This window comes from Salvelinus namaycush, chromosome 24 (assembly GCF_016432855.1).
Source record: "Salvelinus namaycush isolate Seneca chromosome 24, SaNama_1.0, whole genome shotgun sequence".
Taxonomy (NCBI): Eukaryota; Metazoa; Chordata; class Actinopteri; order Salmoniformes; family Salmonidae; genus Salvelinus; species Salvelinus namaycush.
This window is the reverse complement of record NC_052330.1, coordinates 20798588-20821109: the sequence shown is the minus strand read 5'-3', so window position 1 is coordinate 20821109 and position 22522 is coordinate 20798588. Positions and strand designations below refer to the sequence as shown.

The 22522-nt window shown below is 43.3% G+C and overlaps 1 protein-coding gene across 2 annotated transcripts in view; it reads right to left on the bottom strand.

Annotated features, from left to right (window-relative positions):
• Positions 1-20622, bottom strand: part of LOC120019562 (syntaxin-binding protein 5-like) — a 196393-nt gene extending 175771 nt beyond the window's left edge. For both annotated transcript variants that reach the window (XM_038962867.1, XM_038962866.1), the window contains exons 1-2: positions 20482-20622; positions 4992-5089 (exon numbers count right to left, since the gene is read on the bottom strand). In XM_038962867.1, the coding sequence (XP_038818795.1) occupies positions 4992-5089; positions 20482-20622 (239 nt within the window). The remainder of the gene's footprint in view (positions 1-4991; positions 5090-20481) is intronic.
• Between the last annotated feature and the right edge of the window lie 1900 nt (positions 20623-22522).

The window sequence follows — 22522 nt, the reverse complement described above, 5'->3', positions numbered from 1 at the left end:
GGACAGGGAAGGGAGGGATGAAAAATTATATAAAGAATTGAATAAATCAACAAATACAGTATATACACAATGGCTTCTGACCTGGAAAATGCAGCATTTCTGTGCTGTGATGCTGGCTGCCCTACTCTGTGTAAATCTCTCGCTCCATCCAGCATCAGTGTTAGCTCCTCTACTCTCTATGTGTGAAGCTAGCCCTCTGTAGCCAGATCGCTGCTGTCAAATCTCTACAGACAGATCTTTACATTCAGAGTCAGACCTCTACAGAATCGGAGGGAAAAGCCACATAGAGATACTATTCACATTGTAATACTAATTCTATGCATTAAACAATCAACAGACAATATGTAGTGTACAACTCTGCAATTAGAATGCAATAACTAATGTGGCATGCTACAACAAAATACTACAACAGGTAAAACAATACAGGTGCTACACTACTTGACCAAAAGTATGTGGACACCTGCTCGTCAAACATCTCATTCCAAATTCATGGGCATTAATATGGAGTTGGTCCCCCTTTGCTGTGATAACAGCCTCCACTCTTCTGGGAAGGCTTTCCACAAGATGTTGGAACATTGCTGCGGGGACTTGGTTCCATTCAGCCACAAGAGCATTAGTGAGGTGGGGTACTGGTGTTGGGTGATTAGGCCTGGCTTGCAGTCAGCATTACAATTAATCCGAAAGGTGTTCGACAGGGTTGAGGTCAGGGCTCTGTGCAGGCCAGTCAAGTTCTTCCACACCGATGTCGACAAACCATTTCTGTATGGACATCGCTTTGTGCACAGAGGCATTGTCATGCTGAAACAGGAAAGTGCCTTCCCCAAACTGTTGCTACAAAGTTGGAGGCACAGAATTGTCTAAAATGTCATTATATGCTGTAGCGTTAACATTTCCCTTCACTGGAACTAAAGAGCCTAGTCCAAACCATGAAAAACAACCCCAGGCACTATGCACTCGGCAGGTAGTGTTCTCCTGGCATCCGCCAAACTCAGATTCGTCCGTCGGACTGCCAGATGGTGAAGCATGATTCATCACACCAGAGAACGCGTTTCTACTGGCGGCGAACGTTACACCCTTCCAGCCAACGCTTGGCATTGTGCATGTTGATCTTTGGCTTGTGTGCAGCTGCTTGGCCATGGAAACCATTTCATGAAGCTGCCAACGAACAGTTCTTGTGCTGACGTTGCTTCCACTTCACAATAACAGCACTTACAGTTGACCGGGGCAGCTCTAGCAGGGCAGAAATTTGACGAATTGACTTGTTGGAAAGGTGGCATCCTATGACTGTGCCATGTTGAACATCACTGAGCTCTTCAGTGAGGCCATTCTACTGCCAATGTTTGTCTATGGAGATTGCATGGCTGTGTGCTCGATTTTATACACCTGTCAGCAACGGACGTGACTGAAATATTCAAATCCACTAATTTGAAGGGGTGGCCATGTAGTGTACTACTTTTGGCCATGTAGTGTACATTGTGATTCAATGTTGCGTTTTAGCCATATGCCCATCCTTTGTGTGTGTGTGTGTGTGTGTGTGTGTGTGTGTGTGTGTGTGTGTGTGTGTGTGTGTGTGTGTGTGTGTGTGTGTGTGTGTGTGTGTGTGTGTGTGTGTGTGTGTGTGTGTGTGTGTGTGTGTGTGCAGATGAGATAATCTGGTGATGTGTGGAGCGACAAAACACACACCTAGAGACTGTGCACGGGCCTGGTTCAATACTGAGAAAACCCCTAATTCCTTGTTTCCTCCATTTCTGGAAGCCATCACTGATCTTGTGCTGTATGCCAGATGGATAGATGAAAGCCTCGAAACCACTGCAAACATTTCACTGATCTGGTCATGTTAGATCAGTGGTTCCGTGAAGGAGGGAAGTACCCTCAGAGAGGTTTCCCAAGGTAGGGCTATACCTCTCATTGCATCTGTAATATGGTCATTCTGCAGTCTGTATTAGTAATACAGTCCCTTCTCACTCACTTTAATGAGCAGATCATTTAATATACTGTAGCTAAACTGCTGGTGCAGATAGACATCTTTCTATTGTTCTCCACATATTGTGAGACAATATGTTGCTGCAGAGATATGCCTATGATGCAGATTGGTCCCAAACAATTGAGATGGTGTGTGTAGTACATTTAATTATTTTAATCATTTAGCAGACTCTCTTATCCAGAGCGACTTACAGGAGAAATAAGGGTTAAGCTAGTCGGCTCGGGGATTCGAAAAAATACAACACACAGATCAATATAAGTTATATTCTGGTGCAAGAGCCCAGGAGCTGCACGGGCCTAACCTGAGCAGCTAGGTGGAGTGTGACATCAACAAACAGACAAACATAACCCTTTTCTCTCTCTCTCTGTCTGTCTGTCTGTCTGTCTGTCTGTCTGTCTGTCTGTCTGTCTGTCTGTCTGTCTGTCTGTCTGTCTGTCTGTCTGTCTGTCTGTCTGTCTGTCTGTCTGTCTGTCTGTCTGTCTGTCTGTCTGTCTGTCTGTCTGTCTGTCTGTTTTTGGTTTTACTATCCTTGTGGGGACCAAAAGTCCTCACAAGGATAGTAAAACAAAGAAAAGTGGGGACATTTCACCGGTCCCCACCAGGAAAAAGGCTATTTTAGGCTTACGGTTAGCTTTAGGGGTTTGGGAAAATAGGATTTTGAATGGGAATCAAATGTTTGGTCCCCACAAGGATAGTACAACAAACATGTGTATGTGCATGTGAGTGTTTGTCTCTCTCTCTCTCTCTCCCCCCTCTCTTTCCCCAGCCTCTTTCACTCTCAGTCAGACAGCACCAAAGGGACAGAAAACACATACTCCTAACCCTGCCCAGCATCACAAATAGGACCATTTTTAGGATCACAGGGCATTCACTTAGGCTGGCAGCTCTGGGGATCCTTTCCTGTCCTCTCCTCTTCCCCTCCTCCAGCCCGCTCACCACTACCCGCTGCTAGGCTCAGGCCCTAGCGGAAAGGAGAGGACAGCACCGCAAACAGCCTCGCCACAGACACATTGACAAAAGCTAGCAGGCAATCACAGCATAGAGCCACACCACAGACATAGAGCTACTGGACAGACATAGAGCTACAGGGCAGACATAGAGTTACAGGACAGACGTTATAGACATAATGCAAATATATAGCTACACAACTACAGCTCTAACAAATGCCTACAACTAGACTCTCAGCTTCCTAGAAATCCTCTTCATCAAAGGACAAACAAGGACCAATAACAGCATATCTTCTGTATCAGGCATCTTCGTCTTCAGATTAGGCAAAAGCAGGCCAATTCGTCATCTAGAGCACTGATCTGAGAAGGGAACAGCGTGGGTGGTTGCATGACTCCCCATTCACCTTCCTCTCCCTGAGATAAAAACCTATTTCTATCTGATCGACATCAATCAAAGATACGACTGAAGTTAAGATGCTTCTCTCCTCTCTCAAATTCAAAGCTTCCAACATCAGTGAGGAGGAAGAATCGCCAAACCATTCACTGATGGTTTAACTTCAGCTCAAGTGGTCAAAAAAAACACATGTTGTCTCAGCGGAAACTGACCAGCATAGCCAGCATATCAACAACTCTGTGGTTCCATCTTGATCTAATACCAATGCAAATAGTATGCTAAACTGACCTTCGATCAGTATCTTAGGGAACTGTCATCCTGCACCAATAGTACTGAGACAATTTTTAGTCTCACCTTTCCATTCAGATGTAAGTAGACATTAAGCCCATGTGTAGAAGAAAGCAGGGAGAGACAGAAAGACAGACAACAGGGAGAGACAGAAAGACAGACAACAGGGAGAGACAGAAAGACATACAGTAGGGAGAGACAGAAATACAGCAGAGAGAGACAGAAAGACAGACAACAGGGAGAGATAGAAAGACAGACAGTAGGGAGAGACAGAAAGACAGCAGATAGAGACAGAAAGACAGACAACAGGGAGAGATAGAAAGACAGACAGACAGTAGGGAGAGACAGAAATACAGCAGAGAGAGACAGAAAGACAGACAACAGGGAGAGACAGAAAGACAGACAACAGGGAGAGACAGAAAGACAGACAACAGGGAGAGACAGAAAGACAGCAGAGAGAGACAGAAAGACAGACAACAGGGAGAGACAGAAAGACAGACAACAGAGAGATACAGAAAGACAGACAACAGGGAGAGACAGAAAGACAGCAGAGAGAGACAGAAAGACAGACAACAGGGAGAGACAGAAAGACAGACAACAGGGAGAGACAGAAAGACAGCAGAGAGAGACAGAAAGACAGACAACAGGGAGAGACAGAAAGACAGACAACAGGGAGAGACAGAAAGACAGCAGAGAGAGACAGAAAGACAGACAGTAATGAGAGACAGAAAGACAGCAGAGAGAGACAGAAAGACAGACAGCAGAGAAAGACAGAAAGACAGACAACAGGGAGAGACAAAAAGACAGACAGCAGGGAGAGACAGAAACGCAGACAGAAACGGGGAAAAGCAAGGAGGGACAGAAAGGCAGACAGTAATCACACCTTAATGAGCTACTTTCAGGGAGAACACATGCTGGAACAGTAAAGGGGCCTGATGCAGGCAGGCAGGCAAGAGGCGAGATTGCGGGCAGGTGCTCTCTGTAGCTATGGCTCCCTGGGGTGCCATTCCACTGCTCTGTGTTATAAAGCACAGCAAGCTGTTGTCCCTGTAAACTGGCTGCTAGCTCTATATCAAGGATTAAGAGTAAAGGATAGGCTTTTTTCTTTTACAGTGTAACATGCCATTTTACTGTAATATGTGTTATTAGACATAGATAGAATGAGTATACATAAACACCCATGAGCTCAGCCTGCTCTTCCAAGAGCATTCTGATTGTCTTTCTATCCATTCATCCATCCACCTACCTGCTGCTGGTCTGGGCTGGGCTGAGAGCAGCCCCATACAGGGCCTCCCCCTCAGGGATCCAGGGGCTAGTGTACACAACACAAACAGATCAATGGAGTTGAACACAGCACCACACAGAGCAGAAAGGATACAGTCTGAGGGCCCCGCTCTGGGTCCCAATGGCCAGGATCTTCTGGACTGGGTCATGGGCCATGGACGACGGCTGATAGGGGAAGCCATGACGGACAGTCTGGGCGTCCAATGAGATGGCAGCAAAGCAGGGCGATGAGGAAACAACAGATACAAATCAGGGTTAGCGGGAATAAGCGTTCTCTCAATAGAGTAGTTTTGTGTCCACATAATTCAACATCAATATATTTACTCAAACCGCAATTTGAAGTCTGTGAATGAACACTTGAAATTACAGGCAAAGGAACAGCAATACATGAGCACAACACCAATTAAACTGTGATGTTTAATGTGTACGCCTAACGGTTGGGTTCCATCATATTGTGTGTGCACTAGCAACAACACCCCCACTGGGCACAGACAGTTCAACGTGTAGTTTTGATTTACATTTGGTGGAGTTGTCAACAAACGTGAATTCAATGTGAAATCAACCAAAACTGTCACCTTATCACTGGATTTAGTTTAAAAGTTGGGTGAAAAAAATACAAAATTCCTATACGTTTTCCACATTGATTGAACATCATCACATTACATTTTGTGGTTGAAATTAAGTGGAAATAATGTTGATTCAACCAGTTTTTGCCCAGTGGGTGATCTCTTTTTATGGCGCCTCCCACATAGCAGCTAATTGTGATTACATTACTACTGTAATATAACCCTTCACATTGGGGTGTGACAGGTCTACCACAATATGCTGCTGCTGGAGTATTGCATCAGTCAGTCAGTTAGGCAGGTTGTTGTAGCCCATTTGTTTGCTTAAAGAGCAAGTGCCCCTAAAAAACAAATTCTCATTTAGAAAACAGCCTATGTGGCATCGATATGAGAAACATTTATTCTACAATTGCAGTGGTGTAAAGTACTTAAATCTCTTTTTAATGAGCTTTCTAAACACCAAAGTAACATTTCAAATATTGCTGCACTCTCGGAACTAAAAGCACAAGCATTTCGCTACACCAGCAATAACATCTGCTAAACACGTGTATGTGACCAAATCAATTTGATTTGAGAAACGCCAGTTTGTAAGCTAGTGGACTTAGTTTTTCGATCAGGTCTGTTAGTAAACACCAGATCAATTTGAGTCTGGGATGAATGACTGTGTTACTCTGGTTGGACCTTGTATTATTTGAGTCAGGTTGAAATAGTCTTTGAGTTTTTTCCTGCACGTTTTGTTTTCCCAGTTTATATTGAAATCGCCCATGAAGATGATCTCCTTCTTATAGTCACATTCTTTAAGCATGGCATTTAGATGGTCATAAAATGAGATATCAGATGTTGGTGGTTGATATAATCAAATTATAGTGAGAGACATATGAGGGGAGAGGAAGACATTCAGCCCCATACATTCAAGGTCGTTAGCATGTTTCCATATGTTAAAGTTATCTTCCATGTACATAATCAATCCATCCCCACTGCCCTCTCCCCTGTTGCTCCTGAATATGGACTATCCAGCAACATTAAAGGCTGAAATAGGAGACAATTTCTTCAGCCATGTCTCAGAGAAACAGAAAAATCAAGATTAGACTCATTCAATAAATGTTCTACCTGTTCACTCTTAGAAATAATGCTATGAATATTCAAATGACCTCCCAATATTCCTCTAGGCTTGGAACGAGGGTCCCAGAGCATTTTAGCCTGATGGATGGTTTGAAAAAGTTATCTGCAGATTGCTCATTCTCTTATGGTAGCAACAGAGGTTATGCTCACATACACAGATGTCCTTCTCTGAACCAGATAATATAGGCTACTCAAATATAGATTATTTCAATCATGCATGTTCCACCATTCATCAATGATTTCGGTCTGGGTGGCTAATTAAGGAGACTTTTCTCCACTTCTCTCAGAATTACATCCTCCATATCAGCCTTTTTTTCCCTGCAGGTGACCTAACTCCAGACTCTGATGGGGAGCTTGGTACCCTGGGCCACTTGGGTGTTTGTTGATTCCGGATTGTTTGAATGAAAGCCAGCATTGATTTTTGGCTGCCTTCTTTTGTATTCTGCAGAGAGATGCACCGCCTTCGGGTCCCTTATTAACCTCAGAGTTTTCTATTGGGTTATGATTGTCACTGGTCTCAGTAGCCACATTCCCAGCTTCATTTTTGGCATTTTTCCTCTTATTCTTATTTTTTTCTCTGAATGAGAGGTCACTGTTGTATATATATTCACAACTTGGGGGTGGGAAAGAATGTTCTGGTGATTTCCACGTGGACTGGAGAAACATCAACAAATTGAAAGCTGTCAGTGTAGCTACTTAGCATGCGAACATTAGTTTGCTATCTTGCTAACCTTATCTAGCTAGCTAATGTTATCTGTTTTTGCAGTTTTTTTTACTACACCGTACACAAAACATTAGTCAGCTGGCTACTGGTTCTGGATTTGTCGTAAGCATAATAGTGAAAACGTCGCCACAGACGGAAACCAGTATTTTTGACTTCGCCATCTATTGTTGTCTCCAAACTTTTGGCATCTTCCATAAGAGACATTTGTTTTTCTACTTTGTAATGAACACGGTACAATCTTTGGTAGGTAGGATGCTGGCAGGTTGCTGGTAGACTTCAGCTGCTGTACAGCAAAGCCAAGTCAGTCCGTGCTCATGGTTACAGGGGAAGTGACATTATAGGCTACAGTGACTTGGCTCATGATGCACATCACAAATGACATGTAGCAACACCCTGAGCACATCGGACACGAAACACCAATACAAATGTAATAGCACAACAAAATAGACAAACAAGTTCCTTGAATTTTCTTTTGCGGTTGACTGTTCATTATAGTTTTTTTGCTAACTGAGCAAGCTAATGTTCTAGCTAAATTAAACCAAGTATTCTAGCTAGCTAGCAGCTAATGTTAGTCACACATGGTAACAGAGTTTATATATATCTAGCAAGTTAATGTGAACTGAAGTATCTAGCTACCTTACCAACGTTACATCCTGTTAATGTGGTTATCAAAAACAAATCATTACTAGCGGCTTGAAATGAACGTTAGTGGTATGCTAGTTTGCTAAACAACTAGCTAGCTACCCTAGCTAGAGTGTACCGTTGCTATCATTGTTTTGACAGCAACTCAGGCTGGAGCGAGTTTATAGTATGCTATAGGTAGCTAGCTAGGTTAAAATTAACAATGCATGCATGCAACGACATTCTATACATTTATCAACTGGATTGTGTTTTAGAATTATAGCTAGCTATGTCACGTTGTTATTAATGTCATTTCTCGACAGCAGGCTTACAGACTATTTGATTGATAAAGATGGCAAGTCTATTTTTCTCGACTCTACGCGGATCAATGCTGGTAATATAAGCTGATAATAACGTTAAGACTGTTTTGCATTGTTACCTCTGGAATTGTGAATGTTATAGTTGGCTAACAAGTGTCTATTCAGTGTTAGTTAACTGCTAGTGCCAATATGTAACATTATAGGCTAGCTGTTTCTAATGATAAACTTATACAATTGCATGAATGCAATGACATTTTTTAAATGTATCAACTGGATTGTGTTTTCGGGAAATTATATGTCACGTAGTCATTGTTATTTCTTGACAGTAGGCTTTTACCACTGCAGCTTAGTGCAAACATTCTGGTCTAGAGATTGAGTGGGTCATTTGTAGAAAAGGGATGTAGAGGAATTGTTACAATCTAAGACATAATATATAAGATGTAGTTTAAAATGTATTGGGCTGTAGGCTTGGTGTTATCAGTCAAATAGGCTACCGATTTGAAAACAATTTCTGTGTGCCGGTTAGTATTGTTTTTATATGACTTCTGTTATGTCTGAGATAGCTGCATGTGTGGTTGTTGTACTTTATTGTAACATGAGCCTTTGACTCTTGTCATCTCTCCACAGTCTACAGGAATTGGGGTTCCCTAGTGGGAGATTTGTGGGACCCTCGACCTTGTAGGATCTGCTCCATGCACACAGCTTTCCCGTAATGTCAGGACAGCCAAGTGCCTGCACATCTTCTGAAAACATCTGAAAACCTTCCTCTACACCAAGTATCTTGATGTATCCCACAGCACCCACCCCCCACCCCCTCTACTAAAACCCTTGCCTTTCTTGCACTAACTCTGGCCCTCTTCTTTTCTTACCAGCACTAACTTTGCTGACCTTATCTAAGTCAAAATGTACCTACTATGACTGTGATATGGGGTTGTCTCACTTGGCTACCTTATGATGAATGTACTTACTGTCTGTCTGCTAAATGACTAAATGTCTAACTCCTGTATTCATCCCTTATCACACACTTCCACTTGCCTCACTTTGCCATCTCATGTCCAACCCCCCCACCCAAAGCTGGATGAGTTCTATGTTGAGCCCATTCCCCCAGGGAGGTGTCTTTCACTCTCCTCAATGACAACTTCAAGGACCCCTTCCTGGCCGTGATGTGCGCCATTTTTGGGGAGGTGGACATATTGTTTCAGCCCAAGACCCGTAACCACCAGCACCAGGGAGGCTAACAACTTGGTCAAACAACTGCACAAAACCTCTGTCATGAGCAACATCATTCACTCTCAACTGGATATCTGGGTAGGACAAGGCTTCATGTCTCTGTGGTTTGATTTTCTGTTAGTGTTTGATTTTGTGAGTGTGGGGAAAAAACATATTGAGGCACAGAGGTGTTAAGGCAGACATGGAAAACGATAGTACTCAATATCTTTGTACAGGTAAGTATTTTTGAAAGATATGACGACCTGGTCTTATGGGCATGTTTGTGTGTGTGTATCTGCATGTCAGCAGAGGCAGAAATATTATGACCTGATTGTGAGTGGCTCCTACACGGCCCAGACTCTGTATGCTCACCAAGGGCTCATCGCAACCATCCAACTGCCATTTTCATGTCTACTGAACAAAAATATAAGCGCAACGTGTAAAGTGTTGGTCCTATGTTTCATGAGCTGAAATAAAAGATCACAAGCACAAAAATCATATTTCTCTCAAATGTTATGCACAAATGTCTTTACATCCCAGTTAGTGAACATTTCTCCTTTGCCAAGATAATCCATCCACCTGACAGGTGTGGCATATCAAGAAGCTGATTAAACAGTATGATCATTACACAGGTGCACTTTGTGCTGGGGACAATAAAAGGCAAACACAACACAATTCCACAGATGTCTCAAGTTTTGAGGGAGCACGCAATTGGCATGCTGACTGCAGGAATGTCCACCAGAGTTGTTGCCAGAGAATGTAGTGTTAATTTCTCTACCATAAGCCGCCTCAAATGTCTTTTTAGAGAATTTGGCAGTACGTCCAACTGGCCTCACAATCATAGACCCCGTGTAACCACACCAGCCCAGGGCCTCCACATCCAGCTTCTTCACCTGTGGGATCGTCTGAGACCAGCCACCCGGACAGCTGATGAAACTGAAGAGTATTTCTGTCTGTAGTAAAGCCCTTTAGTGGGGAAAAAAACGAATTCTGATTGTCTGAGCCTGGCTCCCCAGTCATGTGAAATCCATAGGTTAGGGCCTAATGAATTGATTTAAATTGACTGATTTCCTTATATGAACTGTAACTCGGTAAAATCATTGAAATTGCTGCATGTTGGGATTATATTTTTGTTCAGTATGGTTTTTACGATGTACCTTTATGGGCCCTCATGCTTGACACTCTCACTGCCTGCTTTTGTGTAATGTCTCTATCCAATCCTCTGGTCTAATTGTTTCTGTGCAGTCTTCGGTTATCCGGTGGAGGCTGTCTTCTGAGATTGTTGCCCTGGCTGCAGGGATGCTGGCATTCAAGGGCTTTAATGAGCAGCGTCTAAGCAATTATCCACATGTGTTGTTATTATATAAATTATATATATTTCTACTCATTAGGATCACACATTTCAATGTGCCAACTTATGTTTTATCTAAACCCTCTTTCTGTCATTGTGTTTCTGTCAGACATGTTAAATACAACCCTGGGCCGTTGACCAACAGTGACTACTATTGTTGCAACCCCTATTACTAGCTTGTTCAACCTCTCTTCCGTATCGTCTGAGATCCCCAAAGTTTGGAAAGCTGCCGCGGTCATCCCCCTCTTCAAAGGGGGAGACACTCTAGACCCAAACTGCTACAGACCTATATCTATCCTACCCTGCCTTTCTAAGGTCTTCGAAAGCCAAGTTAACAAACAGATCACCGACCATTTCGAATCCCACCGTACCTTCTCCCCTATGCAATCTGGTTTCCGAGCTGGTCATGGATGCACCTCAGCTACGCTCAAGGTCCTAAACGATATCATAACGGCCATCGATAAGAAATAATACTGTGCAGCTGTATTCATCGACCTGGCCAAGGCTTTTGACTCTGTCAATCACCATATTCTTATCGGCAGACTCAACAGCCTTGGTTTCTCAAATGACTGCCTAGCCTGGTTCACCAACTACTTCTCTGACAGAGTTCAGTGTGTCAAATCAGAGGGCCTGTTATCCGGACCTCTGGCAGTCTCTAAGGGGGTACCACAGGGTTCAATCCTCGGGCTGACTCTTTCCTCTGTATACATCAATGATGTCGCTCTTGCTGCTGATCCACCTCTACGCAGACGACAGCATTCTGTATACTTCTCGCCCTTCTTTGAAAACTGTGTTAACTAACCTCCAGACAAGCTTCATTGCCTCCTTCCGTGGCCTCCAACTGCTAATAAATGCAAGCAAAACTAAATGCATGCTCTTCAACCGATCGCTGCCCACACTTACCCACCCGTCCAGCATCACTACTCTGGACGGTTCTGACTTAGAATATGTGGACAACTACAAATACCTAGGTGTCTGGATAGACTGTAAACTCTTCTTCCAGACACACATTAAGCATCTCCAATCAAAAATTAAATTTTCCTATTTCGCAACAAAGCATCCTTCACTCATGCTGCCAAACATACCCTAGTAAAACTGACTATCCTACCGACCTTGACTTTGGCGATGTCATTACAAAACAGCCCCCAACACTCTACTCAACAAATTGGATGCAGTCTATCACAGTGCCATCCATTTTGTCACCAAAGCCCCATATACTACCCACCACTGCGACCTGTATGCTCTCGTTGGCTGGCCCTCGCTTCATATCCATCGCCAAACCCACTGGCTCCAGGTCATCTATAAGTCGTTGCTAGGTAAAGCCCCGCCTTATCTCAGCTCACTGGTCACCATAGCAGCACCCACCCGCAGCACACGCTCCAGCAGGTATATTTCACTGGTCACCCCCAAAGCCAATTCCTCCTTCGGCCGCCTTTCCTTCCAGTTCTCTGCTGCCAATGACTGGAACGAACTGCAAAAATCACTGAAGCTGGAGACTCATATCTCCCTCACTGGCTTTAAGCACCAGCTGTCAGAGCAGCTCACAGATCACTGCACCTGTACATAGCCAACCTGTAAATAGCCCATCCAACTACCTCATCAACATATTGTTATTTATTTTATTTATTTTGCTCCTTTGCACCCCAGTACCACTACTTGCACACTCATCTTCTGCACATCTATCACCCCAGTGTTTAATTTGCCATACTGTAAAACATTTGCCACTATGGCCTATTTATTGCCTCACCCTCCTTATCCTACCTCATTTGCACACACTGTATATAAACTTTCTCTATTTAATTATTGACTGTAAGTTTGTTTATTCCATGTGTAACTCTGTGTTGTTGTTTGTGTCACACTGCTTTGCTTTATCTTGGCCAGGTTGCAGTTGTAAATGAGAACTAGTTCTCAACTAGCTTACCTGGTTAAATAAAGGTGAAATTTAAAAATGTAAAAAATAAAACTCTCCCCAGGACATGTTGCCATGTTCCTCCTCTGCTGTCCCCTCCTTAGTCGGAACATACAAAGCACCCCATTACCCGGAAGACCTCTATTACAGGGGTCACCCCACGGTAGCCCCCTACTCGCCCCCCTCCACCCCCCCACCCCCTGCACCCCAGTATGAGCAGCCACCACTGGCAGACAGAGAGAGGGACAGGGACAGAGAGTGGGATAGGAACTTAGGAGGGCGGCATGGTGCCCGTGGGATCGTCTCTAGAAGGTTATTTTACCAGGTGGCCAACTCTTCCTCCAAGTATTCACAACACTGAGAGCGAGAGAAGGGGGCTACAGACAGGACAGTCTGGCTCCAGAGACCACTGCAGACACTGTAACCACCACTCACACAACCACAGCAGACACCGTAACCACCACTCACACAACCACAGCAGACACCGTAACCACCACTCACACAACCACAGCAGACACCGTAACCACCACTCACACAACCACAGCAGACACCGTAACCACCACTCACACAACCACAGCAGACACCGTAACCACCACACACACAACCACAGCAGACACCGTAACCACCACTCACACAACCACAGCAGACACCGTAACCACCACACACACAACCACAGCAGACACCGTAACCACCACACACACAACCACAGCAGTAGCAGTAGAAGCTGAGCAGCCTCGACCGCAGGGACAGAGACAGCAACTGCTCCAACAGCTCCAATCCCATCATACCCCTCTGCCTCCCCCGCTGCCACCTCCCCTCACCCCTTCCTCTGTGATAGCCCTGGACTGTGGCCAGGAGAGCCTGGCCAAGCCCAAACATCAATTTGAGATTGTTTGTCACTGGCTTACAAACAATATAATGTCAAATTGGAATTATGTTTTTCAAAATAAAATTCCAAATAATTTAAAATGAAAAGCTGAAATGTCTTGAGTCAATAAGTATTCAACCCTTTTGTTGTGGCAAGCATAAATAAGTTCAGGAGTAAAAATTCTTAACAAGTCACATAATAAGTTGCAATAATAGTCTTTAACATGATTTTTGAATGACTGCCTCATCTCTGTACCACACACATTCAATTATCTGTAAGGTCCCTCAGTTGAGCAGTGAATTTCAAACACAGATTTAACCACAAAGACCAGGGAGGTTTTCCAATGCCTCACAAAGAAGGGCACTTATTGGGCTGCATCCAGGCTGCATCACATCCGGCCATGATTGGGAGTCCCATAGGGCGGCGCACAATTGGCCCAGCGTCACCCGGTTTGGCTGGGGTAGGCCGTCATTGTAAATAAGAATTTGTTCTTAACTGATTTGCCTAGTTAAATAAAGGTTAAATAAAAAATAATATGTAAAATTGGTACATGGGTACAAATAAAAATAAAAACAGACGTTGATTATCTTTTTGAGCATGGTGATATTATTAGTTACACTTTGGATGGTGTATCAATACACCCAGTCACTACAAAGATACAGGCGTCCTTCCTAACCCAGGTGTCGGTACGAAGGAAACCGCTCAGGGATTACACCATGAGGCCGATGGTGACTTTAAAACAGTTACAGGGTTTAATGGTTGTTGTTGTGACAGGAGAAAACTGAGGATGGATCAACAACATTGTATTTACTCCACAAAACGAACCTAATTGACAGAGTGAAAAGGAAGCCATTAAAGAATAAAAATAATAAAAATATATAAGTAATACTGCAAAAAAATGTGGCAAAGCACTTAAAACAAAGTGTTATGTTAGGGGCAAATCCAATCCAACACATTACTGAGTACCACTCTCCCTATTTTCAAGCATAGTGGTGACTGCATCATGTTATGGATATGCTTGTAATCGATAAGGACTGGGGAGTTTTTCAGAATAAAAAATACATAGAATGGAGCTAAGCACAGGCAAAACTCCTGATTAAATCCTCATTCAATCTGCTTTTCAACAGACACTGGGAGATTCATTCACCTTTCAGCAGGACAATAACCTTAAACACAAGGTCAAATATACAATGGAGTTGCTTACAAAGAAGACATTGTATGTTCCTGAGTGGCCGAGTTACCGTTTTTACTTAAATCTGCTTGAAAATCTATGGCAAGCCTTGAAAATGGTTGTCTAGCAAAGATCAACAACCAATTTGACAGAGGTTGAAGCATTTTGAAAATAATAATGGTCAAATATTGTACAATCCAGGTGTGCAAAACTCTTAGAGATTTATCCAGAAAGACTCACAGCTGTAATCGCTGCCAAAGGTTATTCTAACATGTATTGACTCAGGGGTTTGAATACTTACGTATGTAAATTAGATATTTAAGTATTTCATTTTCAATAAAATAGCAAAAATGTATAACAAAAAAAAAGTATGTTTGTTATTTGTGTGTAAAAAAATATTGTGTGTAAAAAAACAATTTAATCAATTTTGAATTGAGGCTGTAACACAACATAATGTGGAATAAGTCGAGGGGTATGCATACTTTGTGAAGGCACTGTATCTAGGACTGGGCGATATGGCCAACATATCATATCACTGTATTTTTCTCATTTTTAACAGTATGACGGTGATGTTTCTGATGTTTGATGTTTCTGAATAATACAAGTTTTATATATGCTTTATGGGTTAGTGCATGGCCCTATGGTAGCAACAAATGAATTATCAGGGGTTTTAAAGTGCTTTGTCCATTCTGATTGCTTTAATGTTCAACCAAAAATAATAGGGCAAAACTGACAGTGAAGTAATCTCATTTGTAGAACATTGCGTAGAAATCAAAATCCACTTTTGTAGGATTTTGTACTGAGTAATGCTTACCATTTGCATAGTTACTTGTTAAAGTCCAGCATTTTCATCCATTTCTTCATTCACTGCACTAATGTGCTGTCATTCACACAGTGTGTAATTTCTCTTTTGTCTAAGTATGCCTCTATTTCGCAAAAAATGAAAAATAATTTCCTTGACAGAATTATTATTCTCCTATTTGACTGCATTTATGGATTAAATTGCAGTTCTTACTTTCACCACTTTGGGTAGTCGCCCAATTTCTTGGGGTCTTTACTCACAAAGTTTTTTGAATTGTTGCTCTTGCAAGCGAACTTTCTTAGTTGTCTGCTGAAGGCAGTTCTTTCTGGCAATAAAAACAGATGATTGCCATCATTTCCCGGAGTCATTACTGTATTATTGAACGTAACAAATCAAAAATGTAAATGTTGTTATAAAAGTGAAAGTACAAATCCAGACAAGTCAGTGAATGTTTACCTGTATAGTTTATTTTATGTGTTTACCGCCCAGCCAGTGTATTCTGCGCATATGACAAATAGACTTGACTTGAATTTTGTGATGTGTAACATTATACCTAGCTAGGCCTACTCATTTCTAATTGGTTGAAGATTTTACGTCAATGACAATAACAAAATTATGCAAAGATTGCAATTTAACTCATGTTTGTTTTTAAATTGTTCAGAATGTATAATGTGAGTTTGGTTGCTCCCGAGTGGCGCAGCAATCTAAGGCACTGCATCTCAATGCTAGAGGCGTCACTACAGACCCTGGTTCGATCCCAGGTGGTATCACAACCGGACGTGATTGGTAATCTCATAGGGCGGCGCACAATTGGCCCAGCGTCGTCCGGGTTATGGTTTGGCCCGGGGTAGGCTGTCATTGTAAATAAGAATTTGTTCTCAACTGACTTGCCTAGTTAAAGAAAGAAAGAAGTAGCATTGTGTATCCTAACTTTAACTAGCTACCCTTTGCAGGGACGTGAATGTGTTTCACCAGTTTGTTCAATATGGGCCACCATAGTTTGGCAAGTGGATGTTTGATAGTAACAGCACAGAGTAAAGTTATCTTTTGTAAACAAGACTAAAGATTGTTTTAGTGTTGACTACTGCAGCTAGGGTAGCAAATTAGCAATAATATTAGCTACATTTTCCAGCAGGATTTTCACCACCTAGTATGCATGCCCTGACGCCTTCCTCACTGCAAGATTTTGGGGGATTTGTAGGAGGTGGGAGAGTGAGTGTTGTATGTTTGCAAGAGTTTCAATGGTGGGAAGAGTGATCGGGAGTTTTTCAGACATGCACACACACAACAGTGTGCGTTCCCTGCAGTACACGTTAGGAAACCTGAGAGTGACTATTCGTTCCCGGGTAAGTTTTCATCAAATACTCAACCAGATCATGCGAGGATACAGACCCGTTCACGTCGTCTGAACACCAACATGTTCGTTTCCCAACGTTCACGCAGGGTGTGCTGAAGCCGTGACAACTCCCGAAAACTGTTTGTCAGAAAGTGATCTGGAATTTTTACCCATAAAAGTGTCTTTTCATGCAGTTCTGGGAGCATGAACAGCAGTGTGCAGCATTTTCCTTTGTATTTTTCATTATTACCTGGTGGTTCGAGCCCTAAATGCTGATTGGCTGACAGCCGTGATATATCAGACCTATACCATGGGTATGACAAAACATTTATTCTTACTGCTCTAATTACGTTGATAACCAGTTTATAATAGCAAAAAGGCACCTCGCGCCGTGGTATATTGGTATACAAAGGAAATGATTGTGGACTACAGGAAAAAGAGGACAGAGCACACCCCCATTCTCATCGACGGGGCTGTAGTGGAGCAGGTTGAGAGCTTCAAGTTCCTTGGTGTCCACATCACCAACAAACTAACATGGTCCAAGCACACCAAGACAGTCGTGAAGAGGGCACGACAAAACCTATTCCCCCTCAGGAGACTGAAAAGATTTGTCATGGGTCCTCAGATCCTCAAAAGGTTCGACAGCTGCACCATCAAGAGCATTCTGACTGGTTGCATCACTGCCTGGTATGGCAACTGCTCGGCCTCTGACCGCAAGGCACTACAGAGGGTAGCGAATGGCCCAGTACATCACTGGGGCCAAGCTTCCTGCCATCCAGGACTCTATAGCAGGCGGTGTCAGAGGAAGGCCCTAAAAATTGTCAAAGACTCTAGCCACCCTAGTCATAGACTGTTCTCTCTGCTACCGTACGGCAAGCGGTACCGGAGCACCAAGTCTAAGTCCAAGAGGTTCTAAACAGCTTCTACACCAAGCCATAAGACTCTGAACATCTAATCAAATGGCTACCCAGACTATTTGCATTGCTCCCCCCCCCCCCTCTCTTTTACACTGCTGCTACTCTCTGTTGTTATCATCTATGCATAGTCACTTTCAAAACTCTACCTACATGTACATATTACCTAAACTAACCGGTGCCCCCACACATTGACTCTGTACCGGTACCCCCTGTATATAGTCTCGCTATTGTTATTTCACTGCTGCTCCTTAGGTACTTGTTACTTTTACTTCTTATTCTATCTGTATTTTTTTAAACTGCATTGTTGGTTTGGGGCTCGTAAGTAAGCATTTCACTGTAAGGTCTACCTACACCTGTCGTATTCAGCGCATGTGACTAATAAAATTTGATTTGATATTGGCCATATACCACACCTATTCTGGCCATATACCACACCTATTCTGGCCATATACCACACCTATTCTGGCCATATACCACACCTATTCTGGCCATATACCACACCAATTCTGGCCATATACCACACCTATTCTGGCCATATACCACACCTATTCTGGCCATATTGCTTAATTATAGGATTGACACTTGTGCTTTAGCTGCACCAATCAAAGCAGTGAAGCATGTAGCAAGCAAGACTTTAGTGGTCAAAACCATTTATCTTGGGGCAACATGGGGAATAGGGTTGCAAAATGTTCATATTTATTTTGTTGGTTTAATACAGACTAGATTTAAAACATAAGTGAAAATTGACAAATTATCCAATGGATTATGTCAATTTTCTGGAGGTGCAAAGCATACATTTGCATCCCCTATTTTAATTTGCTCCATGGTTTAGCCGGCAAAACAAAGCTGTTTGGCTTTGTTGGGACTCCCCAAGAGGAACAATTTGGCAGGTGTTTCTGACTTCTAAACAATGCTATGCTGGTGGGTGGTAACATTCAAATAAAACCCAGCCCTGAAACGTAATGTAAACTAAAAACAATTTCCACATAATCTCATAAAAAAGACACAGCATTGATACGGATTTGCTGGAAGTGGGCAGTTCGGATTTATCACTTCAAGCCCAATATTTCATATTTTGACTAAAACGATAACTTATTGATTTAAATAGTTGTGCATGATCATGGGTATGGTCTGATACTTGTGTTTCAGCTTGAACATGTGAATTTATACTGGTGTGGGCGTGTAAATGCCGAGCAGAGGGCTAAAGCATATTATGTAAGAGCCGCTCCACTGTAGCAGACACCTGCACTCGCGCAGGCAGGAGCCGCAACACGGGCCGGGCATTGCGGGTTGATTACATCGCAACAAGCGGGGGGCTTTGGATGATTTCCCTAGACCATGCGCCTGGAGCGCCAACCCAATTATGACTCTTCAGGACGCGGCTCGGTCAAAAACGCAAATCATTGGATATATAACATATTGTAGCCTAGGCTGTACATTCTAGTCAACCATTCCAGATATTACGCGGTTCTAGCCATGCGCAAATGTTTAAACCTTCATGCGCTCTTGCGACGCAGAGAAAGACGTCACCAATACGGAGGCCTGCGTTTTTAAATCGCTGGTACAATAAGGGCTATAATAATATAGCTCTTATATGGGTGTTGATTTCAATATAGTGATAGGGCATAGTCTGGACCATTAAATTCAACAAAAATAACATGCGCGCACACGCGTATGCAGCGCCATAATAAGATGGCGAGAAATACATTGCATCCGCGACAATTCAAGCCAAGGGTTGTCCATTTGACTAGAAAGCAAAGCATCCTATCAACTATAGCCTAACATCAATTTGCTGTGGTTGCCTATGATGGGCTAAATTCGTTCCAGCTGTTTTACCGGCAGTGAGTGCATGTGCATCGAATATGAGTGTTTATTAACCCTATCCATTCTTCTGTCCTGTCTAATTCAAGGAGGAAGGGGAGCCAGTGCATAATAAAACGGGCCTACTAATTTCAGAGGCATTCTCCCGCTATGGATAGATGAGGGGATCGGGTGAGTGAACTGGAGGGTGTGTATGGTGGGATCAACCCGCCAGGGATCCAGCGATGGACATGTTAATCCAAGCGGAGCATAGATTATGCAAGAAGCAGGTTCTTTAGCCCAACCCCTCCGTATGACAGTTCATGCGAAGTGCACATGACATGAGCGATGAAGCAAGCCAGTGTATATTAACGGAAGGGAGGATAGGCCTATATGTATGCATTTATTAGATTTTTACAAAAGTATAGGCTAATGATGGGATGCATGTAAATAAACGCTAAATCATGATGAACATACTATTCGATATTGGTACTGGTATATATCGAAAGCGCATTCGCCATATGCGCATTTTACAGGCTGGGTTGCCAAACCTTGGAAATGGACAGAGTGTCTAAACCAGCAAATTCTCATTGTTATAATACCTTTTCATAACAGATAACGAAAAATACGAGGCAAAGGCAGTAGGTAGGCAATAGTAGCCGAACCGTCCATCAGATGATAACCGTAACATTGTAGGCTAAAAATAATATATAGCTGGCGGCGCATTAATTTTCACCTGTATCAATATTGAGAGTAGGGGTTGCCAATATGTAGTGAGCACATAGAAACATACACACGCAAACACCAACATTCATTCACAGACTGTTATGTTGGATACAGCTACATTATAAACTGCATCTGACTCGCCCACCTTGCAGAGCTGAAAATTCTCGGACTGAAGGGTCTCGTGCATCAAATTGTTCTCCGGGGCGCCCGACTGGCCAGACGAAACAGAGGAAGACGCCTGCTCCTTTAGGCCGTCCAGCACCTTCCTGATGTTAAACTTCTTCATTTTACCCCAGAAACACTGCGATGACAACGGAAAGCAAAATAGAGATGACCCGCTAAAGATAACGGGGTAAAGCCACTCTCTCGCTCTCTTCTGATGTCCTCCGTAAATCTCACATTTTAGCTGGTGGTTTTACATAGTGAAAAGGGTTTCGGCCGCGCACCACTCGGGTCGGGCTCCTTGACGCTCAATGTTCGATTCTCTATTTATTTGTTGTGTGGCTGTGGTGCGTCTTTGCAATTTTTCTCCGACTCTGTGTCCCACTGCGTCTCCGCTGCTCGCTCGCTCTCGCCGTTCCCCTCCCCTCCACTCTCTCCGCTCAGTCAACGCGGAAACGCAGCTGCAGCGGTGCTTCTGCGCTTTTAAGCACCCGGATGTTTGATTGAAGCGCGACCGACGCTGCTCACTTTACCTATCTCTCCTCACAAACAATGTTTCTACCTCTTTCTCTTCCACCTCTCTCTCTCTCTCTCTCACACGCTCTGTCTCTTTGTCTCTCTCTCACACACACACACACACACACACACACACACACACACACACACACACACACACACACACACACACACACACACACACACACACACACACACACACACACACACACAGTGCAGGCAGGGTGAAGAGCAGGATTCGCTCCATTGCACCTGGTGTTATTGTGATGCAGCAGTATAAGTATCAGGGTAAGACATCAGGGTGAGACATCAGGGTGAGACAGGGTGAGACAGCCAGCCAGGCGACCTTGTTCTCCTTGTACACCCCACATCAATATTAAAAGCCCCCACTAAAACTATCTCATCCATTATCCATGGTGATCCCTGTGAGGATTTGATTTGAACCGTACTTGACTGCGTACAATGCATGTAATCATACTCATTGTTATTTTTTTCTCTATGTTTTGTCATGAGAATAGATCAGTCACTAAAGGATGCTAAGATCCTCAAAAGCTTTTAGTGGGTAGCTCTCATGCCTCGCTGACGTACACTGAGTGTACAAAACATTACGAACACCATCCTAGTATTGAGTTGCACCCCCTTTTGCCCTTAGAACAGACTCAATTCGTCAGGGCAGGAACTCTAAACGGTGTCAAAGGCATTCCACAGGTGCCCTTGACTCCAATGCTTCCCACATTTGTGTCAAGTTGGCTGGATGTGCTTTGGGTGGTGGACCATTCTTGATACACAAGGGAAGCTGTTGAGCGTCAAAAACCCAGCAGTGTTGCAGTTCTTGACACACTAAAACCGATGCGCCTGGCACCTACTACCATACCCCGTTCAAAAGGAACTTAAATCTTGTCTTGCCCATTCACCCTCTGAATGGCACACATACACAATCCATGTCTCAAGGCTTAAAAATGATTCTTTAACCTGTCTCCTCCCCTTCATCTACACTGATTGAAGTGGATTTAACAAGTGACATCAATAAGGGATCATATATTTCACCTGGATTCACCTTGTTAGTGTATGTTATGGAAAGAGCAGGTGTTCCTAATGTTTTGTACACTCAGTGTATAGTTTTGGCACCAGTGGACTGTCTGTTGGCACACACACACACCAGGTGCCCTTGGCACACACACACACACACACACACACACACACACACACACACACACACACACACACACACACACACACACACACACACACACACACACACACACAACGGTGGGCAGCAGGAAGGCAGAAGTACAGGGGTGGAAGTAATGGCTGTTTACACTCCCAGATCCACACCTGATACCCCATGTCTGATCTGCCCAATGCTGGGGAGTTCCCCCTTACTATATAAAGCATTGTTACACTGTTCTATAAATTATTACAGTTATTACATTATTATTATATTATCATCACGTTGCTAGAAGACAGTATTGAATAAAAACCAAGAGAACATTTATGCTAATTAAATA